This window comes from Ailuropoda melanoleuca, chromosome 18 (assembly GCF_002007445.2).
Source record: "Ailuropoda melanoleuca isolate Jingjing chromosome 18, ASM200744v2, whole genome shotgun sequence".
Classification (NCBI taxonomy): Eukaryota; Metazoa; Chordata; class Mammalia; order Carnivora; family Ursidae; genus Ailuropoda; species Ailuropoda melanoleuca.
Genome location: NC_048235.1, coordinates 33,274,314 through 33,287,063, shown reverse-complemented (window position 1 = coordinate 33,287,063; position 12,750 = coordinate 33,274,314). Strand labels below are relative to the sequence as shown.

Here is a 12,750-nt window from a genome sequence, read left to right as displayed (position 1 = left end):
TAGAGTATGCTTATGTTTCACATTTTAAGAAACTGCCAGACTGTTTTCCTAGTGGTTGTACCACTTTATATTCTCTCCAGCTGTATATGAGGGTTCTAATTTTTCCACATCCTCCCCAACACTTGGTATGGTCAGTCTTTTTAAATTTTAGCCATTCTAGCAGATGAATGGTATTTCTCTAATTACTAATGATGTTGAACGTTTTTTGTGTGCTTATTTGCCATCCACATACCTTAGGTGATGTGTCTGTTCAAATCATTTTGTCTAGTTTTTAGTTAGGTTGTCCTCTTGAGTTCTTTATTCTGGATACAAGTTCTTTACGACACATGTGCTTTGAAAATATTTTCTCCCAGACTTCTTACTTTGAGTTTCATTTGTTGTTCTTTTTCCAGTTTCTAAAGGTAGAAGATGAGGTCATTGATTGGAAACCTTTTTTCTTTTCTAATATAGGTGTTGTAGTGCTATCAGTTTTCCTCTCAAACTACTTTTTTTGCATTATACCAATTTATATAAAATACAATCTTTTGTTTTAATTCAGCTCAAAAAAACTTCTAATATATTTTTATTTTTTCCTTTGACTCATGAGTTATTTAAAAATGCTTTGCTTTGTTTTGAAGTATCTGAGGGATTTTCCAGATATCTTAGTGTTATTGATTTCCCATTTATTACACTGTAGTCAGGGAACATAATTTATATGACTTGAAAACTTTTACATTTTCTGAAACTTGTATTATGGCCCAGATTATGGTTTATCTCATTAATAAGTTCTGTGTACACTTGAAATGAATGTGTATTCTGCTAAGATTGGTTAGAGTGTTTTATAAATAATTAGTTCATGTTAGTTGACATGCTTAAGTTTTATATCTCCTTGCTGACTTTTAAATGCTTGTTCTGTCAGTTAACTGAGAGGAATATTGAAATCTCTGGTGTTATTCTAACTGCTGATTTGCCTGTTTGTCCTTGCAGTTCTGTCAGTTTTTGTTCTGTGTATTGTGAAACTCTGTTCTGTTGATAAATTGACCCCTTTATCATTATGAGGTAGCTCTCTTTATACCTGGTAATATTCTATGCTGTGCAGTTAGGAATTAATATAGCTACTCCAGATTTCTTTTAATTGTCAGCATGGGAAATCCTTTCTCATTCTTCCACTTTGAATCTGTTTCTGTCTTTATATTTATTTATTTATTTATATTTTTTATTTTTATTTTTTAGAGTGAGAGAGAGAGCAAGTGTGTGTGAGTGGGGGCAAGAAGGGAGGGGCAGAGAGAGAGGGAGAAAAGGAATCCCAAGCAGGCTCCATGCTCAGTGCCGCACCTTGTAAGTCTTTATATTTAAAGTGAATTTCTGGTAGGCAGGATATAGTTTGGTCTTGCTCGTTTTGTTTTGTTTTGTTTTAAGTAGGTTCCACTCCCAATATGGGGCTTGAACTCACAACCCTGAGATCAAGTGTCACACACTTTACAGACTCAGCCAGCCAGGCACATCTTGGTTTTGCTCTTTTGGTCGGTCTGCCAGTCTCTGCATTTTAATTGACTTGTTTTGACCGCTTACATTTAATTTGATTATTGATGTTTGTGTTTAAATCAGTTGTATTGATACTTTTCTATCACAATCTCCATGTGATGTTTTACCACTTCACTCTGCTTCTTCCATTTCTCTCCTCCTGGCTTTTGTGCTGTTGTCATACTTCCACATATGTTATAAACCCTACCACACATTGTTAGTATTTCTGCTTTAAACAGTTGGTTATCTTTTAAATTTATTTATTTATTTTTAAAGATTTTATTTATTTGACATGGGGGGGTGGAGAGAGAGCACGCACGCACACATGCAGGGGGAACTGCGGGCCAAGGGAGAGGGAGAAGCAGACTCCCTGCTGAGCAGGGACTCAGTCCCAGGACCCTGGGATCATGACCTGAACTGAAGGCAGATACCTAACTGACTGAGCCACCCAGACACCCCTTTTAAATTGATTTAAATGATAGAAAAGGTCTTTATATTTACCCACATAGTTACCATTTCTGATGCTCTTAATACTTGTGTATAAAATTCTTTCCATCTGGTATCACTGAATTTTTGCTGGAAGGACTTATTTTCACTTTCTTATAATGTAGGTTTGCCAGTTACTAATACTTTTAGTTTCTGTATATCTTTTTTTTTAAATAAGATTTTATTTATTTATTTGAGAGAGAGAGAGGGAGAATGAGCAGGGGGAAGAGCAGAAGGAAAGGGACAAGCAGACTCCTTGCTGAGCACAGAGCCCAACACGGGACTCCATCTCATGACCCTGAGACCATGACCTGAGCTGAAATCAAGAGTCAGACCCTCAACTGACTGAGCCACCCAGGCACCCCTAGTTTTTGTGTATCTTAAACATTTTTTATTTTGCTTTCCTTCTTCTTTTTTTTTTTTAAAGATTTTATTTGTTTATTTGATAGAGAGAGAGACAGCCAGCGAGAGAGGGAACACAAGCAGGGGCAGTGGGAGAGGAAGAAGCAGGCTCATAGCAGAGGAGCCTGATGTGGGGCTCGATCCCATAACGCTGGGATCACGCCCTGAGCCGAAGGCAGACGCTTAGCCGCTGTGCCACCCAGGCGCCCCTGCTTTCCTTCTTGAATGATAACTGGGTTAAGAATTTAAGAGTGACAGTCCGTGTCCTCCTCTACCCCCCCCATTTACTTCTTCAAAGATATTTCTCCATTGTCTTCTGATTGGCATTACTTTTCCTGAGAAGTGGGCCATCATCTTTTCTTTTTTGGTCTTTTGTTTTTTAGGTATCTTTTTTGCTGTGGTTGCTTGTGAGATTTTCTCTTTATTCTCTGGTGTTTAGTATTTGATTATAACGTGCCTTGGTGTGCTTGGGATTTGTTGGCCTTTTTGGATTTATGCTTTTATAGTTTCCTTCAAATTTGGAAAGGTTGTGGTCCTTATTTCTTTAAATATTTTTTATGTCTTTCTTTTTCTCCTTCAGGACTCCAGTTGCATGTATATTTGGCTACTTGGAGTTTTTTCACATCTCACTGATTTGCTTTGATTTTTTTAAATTCTTTTTTTTCTGTATTTAATTTTGAATAGTTTCTATTGTAATTCTTCAAGTTCACTCTTACTCTGTGATGTCTGATCTTCCAGTAATTCCATCCAGTGTGTTTTTTATCATAGACATTGTAGGTTTTGTTTCTGTAAGTTCTGTTTGTTTGTTTTTTTTTAATAACTTTCATGTCTCTACATAGCTGTATTATTCCAGCTTCTTGAACATGTGGAATACAGTCAAAATAACTTCTAGTGTCTTTGTCTAGTAATTCTGTCATCTGTATCATTTCTTAGTTTTGACTGATTGATTTTTCTCCTGATTTTGGGTCGTATGTTTCTTCTTTGCATGTCCTGTAATTTTTTTCCCCCTCACTGGATGCCAGAAGCTGTGAATTTTGCCTTGTTGCCACCGCTGTGGTGGATAATTTGACTTTTAAAAATGATGACTGCATTTACTCTCTGATATAGCAGTTCTACTTCCGTAGAATTATTCTATACATACAGCTGTACCAGTATGATATTCCCTATGTACAAAGTTATTTATTATAGCATTGTTTTAGAATAGCAAAAGACTGGAAAAATAAAAGTATCCATAGGGTACTGGTTAAATAAACTGTAAGACATCCTCGTAATGGAGTATTGTGTAGTTGTGTGGAAAATGAGCTGGTCCTCTATGTACAGTTTGGGAAGATATATAGATAAGTGAAAAAAAATGTGCTGAATAGTGTTTATGATACCCCAACTTGTGTATAAGGAAGGGTTGGCAATAAAAACATACTTTATTTTTTGCTTTTATTTGCATGAAGAACTAGTATAAGATTGTATAAGAAACTAATGAAAGCGGTTGTCTAATGAGAAGGCAAAAATGAAGTAGGCCAGGTTGAGGTATGAGCAGGACTTCTCAATGTATTCAATTTCTGTTAGCTTCACTTTTGAACAATGTGAAAATTAATGTAAAACATTTATAATCACCTAATATGTTTTAGTTAAAATGCATTAACTTCTAATTTAATGATCATTAATATAAAACTTTTTTCTCTAGAAAAGAATACTGCATTGAGAGATGGACTTCTGGTATTCTTCTTTGCAATTGTTCCCCTTATTGTATTTGCTGCTTTCGTCTTCATCAAGAGAGATCAGCTGTGGAAAAGCTACTTCCGAAAGAAGAGATCACAAACATATGAGTACTTAGATTTTTTTCTTTTAAATTCATATTAAATAATTTAAAGTAATTTTTAATGAAGATAGTCATATCATAGAGGTTGGTTTAAAAATAGAGTTCTAAGAGTTAGCTTGGGTTAAAGGATAGTGGTGACTCAGCCACCTCTAATAATGGTGAGGGAAAGGGTTATAATGACCAGCTTGAATGCTACTGAAAATAGCCCTTAGTGTTCATGTTGCTTGACAATGATTCCTGATACTGGGGTAAATATAATTTTGGGCTACAATTTCTTAATTGGGGTTCTTAATTTGAGATAAAAATATGGGATAAAGGTAAAAAATGTAAATGTCAAAAATTTTTCTTCCATGTCTGTTTGAAGTATCAGTTCTCATAGAGGAAGAGTATTTCAAATATTGAAAGCATATTTTGTGAATTGTAGGTTTTTAAGAAATAAGTTTTGGTGGAAGGAAGGTCTGTCAGAATTCAAACACCTGACATTTCTGGTCTATGTGTCCGACTCATGTACAACTGTGTGTCAACTATCACTTCAAACATGCTGGCATTAGATACAACATACATTAGCATAGCCTTGTAATCAGATCCTAAATTGAAGTTGCAGCTTGTCATTTGCTAGAATTATGAACTGGAATAATAAATAAAACTCTCTGAGCTTTGGTTTACTTCCTCTGAAAGTAACACATATTAACAAATAAAATATTAACAAATAAAATCCATAGCTCATTACTGGCACAGTGTAATTACTTAAAAATTGGTTTTTATTATGATAAAAAACTAGTTTATTATGATAGTGATTTCTTACTTAGTACATAATATTTTGCTAGGGTACCCTGATATTAGCTTTTAATTTTTAACATATTCTAAAACAGATTTATCTTCCTATTTTTTCTTTCTCTTACTTCCTTTCATACTCGAACAGACCAATCCATAAATAATTTTCCAATCTGCATCTCTGAAATTTTAGTTCCATAACCATAGCTCTTTCCTATGCATCTCTACTGAGCTGACTTGCTGTCACCTCAGCATGTCTAAAATTTAGTTGTTATCTTTCCAACCAGTTTCTTTGCTCCTCTGGGGCTTCCTAATTTTTAGAATGACTACATGTTTTGTGTATTCAGCTTTAGAATATGCATTTACTCTTTGATTTTAGGAGAACCTGAGGAGAAAAGTTTGGAAACACTGGCCTAATTGGCCAAATTTTATGGTTCCTTAGAATTTTAGGTTATTTAATTGTAAAATGGGGTTAATAAAACTTTCTGGTACTGTAAAGATTAAAAATGTGTGAAAGCTGTTAAAAATGCCATAAAAGTTTTAGCTGTCATTGTGACCGTCATTACCACCACTACCAACATCATTATTCTGTATTTGAGAAAATGCAAGGTATGTGTAACATGTCACGGAGGAATGATCTAATCTCATCTTAGCTCAAAAGTAATTCTCTCTTTCAGGTCAGATGGCAAAAATCAAGCGAAAGCTTCTAGACAGCCACCGAGTGTTCCTCGACCTGTTTCTTCGGTGACTCCTCCCAGAGAAGTTGTAAGTTTAAAACAAAAAATATTTTTTTATTATATTATGGTATCACATTACTAAAAATTTTAAAAATAATTGTTACATGGATATAGAAATAAGCATAGATTATTTCTTAAGAATTTAAGAGTAGGTGTTCTCTGGATTAATGAAAACAATACCAGTAAGGTCCCTGGCTCAGAAGAGTCAGGAGAAGGTATCTAGACATTAAGAATGCTGTGCCCTGAAACCAAGATTGAGGGATGACATGGGATCTCTGCTGTCACTGTTTTTTTTCTATATCTGCTGTCTTTCTGTTTTCAATGCCTGGCTTCCCTAGGGCGTGAGGCCAAAGACCTGGTGCTGAACTCCTGCAATAGGCCTAATTGTCTCAGCAATGGGACCAGTAGTCACTGTTCCTTTGATTGTATTAGGGAGTACTGGGATACTAATATCCTTTTTTGTTTGTTTGTTGCATGTATCCCTAAGAAATATATAATATTACTTCAGATGTTTTTAAACTTTATATATGATGTCCTGTTTGCTATTTCATGCCTCTGTCTGCAACCTGCTTTTTCCTTGTACATTGCTTTGTGATTTAGCCCTCTTACTACCTGTAGCCCTCACTCATTCATTTCCACTTTTGATGTTTTGTTACTTAAATACCACGCAATTTTAAAATCCATTTTCCTATTAGTAGATTCCAATTTTTTTGTAACCACGAACAAGACTGAGATGAACAGTTTATATATATCTTCTCGTGCACATGTGTGAGTTCTAGGACTACATAGTCTAATACGTAGCTACTATCACATGTGGCTATTTAAATTTCATTTTAAATTAAGTGAAATTAAGAATTCCATTCCTCATTCACGTTTCAAATGCTCAGTAGATCACATGTGGCCATTGACTACCATATCAAAAAGCATAGATATAGAATATTTCCATCAATGAAAATTTCATTAGAGAGCACTGATCTAGGGTCATATAGGAATTAAACTGCTGGGCTGACAGATATGTAACTGTTTACTGGAAATAGCCAAATTGATTGCCAAATTACACCATTGGGTGAGAGTGTATCATCAGCAGTGTGTGTGCATTCCTGTTGATCTACAACCTTGTCAAAACCTGGTATTTTGTCAGACTCCTAAAGTCTTTCCAGTTATGTGGAGTTAATTTCATTAGATATCTTTCCTCATGTTTTATTACAGATGAGTATGTGTGTGTGTGTGTGTGTGTGTTTGTGTGTATGTATCTATATACACACACACAATCTACCTGTTCCACTCCTTTTTCAAAAGGAAACAAAAAGTTGTTATGCTAGTTTCCCCCTTAAACATACATGTTTTAGAATTTTCCATAGCACTGCATATATAGGGTGCTCACACATGCAAGTTAGAGATTACATATGTGTTCTTTATCCTTGATACATTTTTTTCCCTTTTTAATTGTGGTAAAATAAATATGCCATAAAATTTGCCATTTTAACCATTTTTAAGTATGCAATTCAGTGACATTAGTTATATTCACAATATTGTGCAGTCATTACCACTATCTGTTCCTGAAACCTTTTCGTCAGAAACTCTATACCCAAAGCAATAACTCCCATTTTCCCCTCCCCCAACCCCTAGCGACCACTATTCTACTTTTTTTTAAATTGAGATATAATTGACATACATTTATTAGTTCAGTTGTTCAACATAATGATTCAGTATTTATATACCTTGTGAAATGTTTGATCACCACAAAAAGTCTAGTTAATATCCATTACCCCACATAATTTTATTATCCTTGTGATGAGAACTTTTAAGATCTATTCTCTTAGCAAGTTTCAAATATACAATACAATATTATTAACTATAGTCACCATGCTGTACATTTCCATGACTTTTTTATTTTGTAACTGTAAGTTTGTAGCTTTTGACCCCCTCCACCCAATGTCACCCATCCCCCACTGCCACTGCTGGCAACCACCAATCTGTTCTCTGTATGTATGAGTTTGTTGGGAGTGTTTTGTTTTGTTTTAAAGATTCTACATATAAGCAAGGTCATATAGTATCTATCTTTCTGTCTGACTTATTTCACTTAGTATATTGACCTCAAGGTTGATCCATGTTGTTGAAAATGGCAAGATTATTTCTTTTTTATGGCTGAATAGTATTTTGTTTTTTATATATAATGTATATATTATATACATATACATATATATATGTATACACACACAGACACACCACATTCTCTCTATCCATTCATCCATCAGCAGAAATTTACGTTGCTTCTATTCTTGGCTATTGTAAATAATGTAGCAGTGAACATGGGGGTGCAGGTATCTTTTGGAGTTAGTATTTTTGTTTTCTTTGGATAAATACCTAGAAGTGGAATTACTAGATTGTATGCTATTTCTGTTTTTTAGTCAGATTGTTATTTTGTTTGAGTTGTACGAGTTCTTTATATATTTTAGATATTAATCTGTTGTTAGAGATATGATTTGCAAATGTTTTCTCCCATTCAGTAGGTTGCCTTTTCATTTTGTTAATGGTTCTCTTTGCTGTGCAGAAACTTCTGAGTTTTACATAGTCTTACTTGTTTATTTTTGCTTTTGGTATCAAATCCAGAAAATCGTCTCCAAGACCCATGTCACTGCCTATGTTTTCTTTTCGGAGTTTTGTGGTTTCAGGTCTTACATTCAAATCTTTAATCCATTTTGAGTTAATGTTTGTGTATGATGTAATGGAGTGGTTCAGTTTCATTCTTTTGGATGTGGCTGTCCAATTTTTCAGTACGATTTATTGAAGAGACTCTTCTTTTCCCATGGTATATTCTTGGCTCCTTTGTTGTAAATTAATTGATCATGTATGTGTGGGTTTATTTCTGGGCTCTCTCTTCTGTTCCATCGCCCTGCATGTCTTGTTTTTCTGCTAATGCCATCCTGTTTTGATTACTGTAGTTTTGCAAAAATAGTTTGAAATCAGGAAGTATGATGCCTCTTGCATTGTTATTCTTTCTCAAGATTGCTCTATGCAGGGTCTTTTTTACTTTCTATGAATTTGCCTATTCTAGGTATTTCTTACCAGTAGAATCATGAAATATTTGTTCTTTTGTGTCTGACTTACTTCATATAGCAGTGTCTTCAAGGTTCATCCCTATAGTAGTGTATGTGAGAACTTTATTTCTTCTTATGGCGTACATATTACATAATTACATATTTATGTATAGACAGCATTTTGTTTATTCATTCTTCTATTAATGGGCACTTGGGTTGTTTCTACCTACTAGCTAATGTGAATAGTGTTGTCATGATCATGTATATACATGTACTTGTTTGAGTACCTATTTTCTTTTTTTTTTAGTACCTGTTTTTCAGTTCTTTTGGGTGTATATCTAAGAGTAGGATTGATATGTTACATTGTTATCCTGTATTTAACTTTTTGAGGAACCACCAGATGGTTTCCACAGTGGCTACACCATTTTCATTTCTATCACGAGTGTTCTGATTTCTTCTCATCTTTGTCAACACTTGTTATTTTCTGTTTTGCTTTGATTTTTTAATTTTATTATAGCCATCCTAGTGGATGTTCAATGGTACCTTATGGTTTTGATTTGTATTTTCCTAATGATTAGTGATGTTTAGTATCTTTTCAAGTGCTTATTAGACATTTGTATATCTAGTGGAGAAATGTGTGTTCAAGTCCTTTGCCCGTTTTAAAAATTGGGTGGTTTGTCTTTTGTTGTTGAGTTGTAGGTCTTTATATATTCTGGATATTAACATTTTATCAGATATTTGATTTGTAGATATTTTCTTCCATTCTGTAGGTTGTCTTTTCATTTTGTTGATAATGTCCTTTGATGCACAAAAGTTTTTAACTTTTATGAAGTCCAGTTTATCTATTTTTTCTTTTGTTGCTTGTACTTTTGATGTCATCTCTAACAATCCATTGTCAAATCCAAGGACATGAAGATTTATTTGTATGTTCTAAAAGTTTAATGATTTTAGTTCTTACATTTAGGTCTTTGATCCATTCTGAGTAATTGTTGTATATGGTATGAAATAGGGTTTCAACTTCTTTCTTTTCCATGTAGAAATCCACTTGTCCTGGCCCTATTTGTTGAAGAGACCATTTTTTTCATGGAATGGACTGAGAACCTTGTGGAAAATCAGTTGGCCATAGATGTATAGGTTTATTACTATTCTCTCAATTCTGTTCACTTGGGCTCTATTTTCATCCTTAGGGCAGTTCTATACTATTTTGATTATTATGGGTTTGTAATGAATTTTGACATTGCAAAGTGTGAGTCCACCAACTTTTTTCTTCTTTTTCAAGATTATTTTGTTATTTAAGGCCCCTTTGATCCAGATGATTTGAGAATCTACTTTTCCATTTCTGCAAAAAAGCTGTTGGAATTTTGATAGGGGCTGTGTTGAATCTGGAGATCATTTTGGGTTATATTGACATATCCTGACAGTATTAAGTCTTTGAATCCATGAACACTAGGTGTCTTTCCATTTATTTAGGTCTATTTTAATTTCTTTCAGCAATGTTTTGTAATTTTCAGTATACGAGTCTTTGACCTTCTTGGTTAAGTTTATTCCTTAGTGTTTTATTCTTTTGGATGCTATTGTAAATGTAACTGCCTTCTTAATTTACTTTTGGGATTTTTCATTGCTGGTGTATAGAAACAAAACTGATTTTTGCATGTTCATGTTACATCTTGCATCTCTACTGAATTCATTTGTTAGCTCTAATAGTTTTCTTGTGGACCCTTCGGGATTTTTTGTTTATATAGGATCATGTTTTCTGTGAATGGAGGTAGTCGTACTTCATTCCAAATTGAATGTCTTTTCTTTTCTTTTCTTCTCCAGTTGTTCTGGCTAGATCTTCCAGTACTATGTTGCATAGCGGTGGTAAAAGCAAGCATCCTTGTAGTCCTGATTTTGGGGGAAAAGCTTTCAGTTTCCTTGGCATACTTAAATACTTCCCCATCTTCCCCATCTAGAGTCCTTATGTATGAGTTAGAAAAGACCATCTCTCATCTCAAATCTATTTTTTAAATACTAATACAGCAATATCAGCTTTTTCTTTTTGTTTAATGTTTATATCTTTTTACATGTAACTTTTCTTTGTCTTAATGTTGCCTCTTATAAACAGAATATCTTATTTAAAATTTTTTTTTAAATACTTGCCTTTTAACTGGAGACTTTATGTTGCGTGCAGTTATTAATATAGTTTTTCTACCATATTATTTTTATGATCTCATTGTTTTCCTGTTTTTTTTTGGACTGATTTAGTTTCCTCCTTGACCCATTTCATTTTTCTCCTCTGCTTGTCTTTAGATTCATTGTTAGATAAATTAGATTCAAATCCGTTGGTTATTTATGATAGTTTCTTATAGCTTCATTATATTTTTAAAAGCATTAATTTTGAAACATATAAAAACCTACTTTTTTGCTTCCTCTGATTATTTTAATGTGTGCAGTCTTGGTTCTGTGGTTTGTTAATTCTACGGCTTTCTTGCATTGGCTTGTTTGCTAGTGTGCTTTGTGATACTAATTGTAAACTGGCATTTTTTTGAATTTTATATGGGAGAATTATTTCACTTTTGAATTATGGTGAGTTCCTACAGAGAGTGTGTGTGTATTTCCCTTGGCCTCGTGCCTGGGGGCATGGTCAATCTTCTATGACTTTAAATTAAAATTTTTTTGTGTGTTTTTTTTTGGGTCACACAAGTGTTATGAACTCTGGCCCCCCAAACCTTGGTGAGGATGGGTATGTGGTTAGAAATTCCCCAGGGAGATGATTTCCTTTATTCCCCTTCTACCAGTACCAAGGTCTATTTAGGCAGTTTCTCCACCGTTCTTTGGGAACGGTGTTTCTTAATTGAGTTAATCCAGTGAAGATATTGCCCTTCAGGGGCCTAAGCTTTATATTAGGTCTTATATTCAGCATTCCATCCAACTCAGGCTTCAGGTTTTGTCTTCTAGGTCTATATATTACCTGAAAACATATAACGTAGCCTACCAAGGATGGAAGATATTCATAGGACAAATGCTGTTATATATTCTGGACTCTTTCATACTTTGTTACTGTTTTTGGTCTTTAAGATGTTTCTTACTCCTTAGTAAACTCAATCAACCATTTAAAACTACCTATTAATATTTTAACCAGCATTTTAATGCTCTCTACTTGGAACATTTTAGTCCACTGTTTGTGAGTAACAAGCATGTATCCCACACTTTTAATAACTGTATACCAGTCCATCTTATGGATTTATCACAAATTTAAAAACCAATTTTTTCAAATCTTGTTACCACAGAAAAATGCAGCATCAAGGATCCTTCTGTATAGGTCTTTGCATACATGTAAAAGTATATGTCAGATAAATTCCAAGAAGTAGAGTTTAACTATCCTTTTAAAGCGTTGCTTCTATGAGTTGGTGGAAAGGGAATGAGACATTTTCTTGTGTCCCTTCTCCATTTTTACAGTATAAGAAAATATTCTTTGGGGCAAGAAAATAGATTACCTGTTTTACAGCAGGACCCAGAGAATGTTCAAGCTCTTCTCCAACACTGTGCATATTCTTTCTTTCTTTCTTTCTTTTTTTTTTTTTTTGATAAAGAGAGTGCATGCAAGCAGGGGGAGGGGCAGAGAGGGAATTTTAAGTAGGCTCCACGCCCAGTGCTCGAACTCATAACCCTGAGATCATGACCTGAGCTGAAATCAAGAATTGGACGCTTAACCGATTGAGCCTCCCAGGCGCCCCGCACTGGGCATATTCTACCACTCCTAGAGCTTTAGGAAATAACAGCAGGTAGTGGACAGCATCTTGCTCAAGATCACATCATTGGTGATTTAGTAATTCCGTCTGATCTTCCCTAACTTTTCCTAATGTAATGTGATATGTGAAAAATATTCTTACTTTTAGTTTCTTATTTATTATGGACTCTCACTTTATTATAAAACTTCTTTCAACTGTCTTGTTAAGGAAGGAATATCATGAATCCCAAAACTAAGAGTTGTAAATTAGGAGTATTTACA

The 12,750-nt window shown here is 34.3% G+C and overlaps 1 protein-coding gene across 2 annotated transcripts in view; it reads left to right on the top strand.

Moving 5' to 3' along the window:
• Positions 1-12,750, top strand: part of ADAM9 (ADAM metallopeptidase domain 9) — a 142,681-nt gene that overhangs the window by 127,164 nt on the left and 2,767 nt on the right. For both annotated transcript variants that reach the window (XM_002925248.4, XM_019805972.2), the window contains exons 19-20: positions 4,073-4,214; positions 5,659-5,746. In XM_002925248.4, the coding sequence (XP_002925294.1) occupies positions 4,073-4,214; positions 5,659-5,746 (230 nt within the window). The remainder of the gene's footprint in view (positions 1-4,072; positions 4,215-5,658; positions 5,747-12,750) is intronic.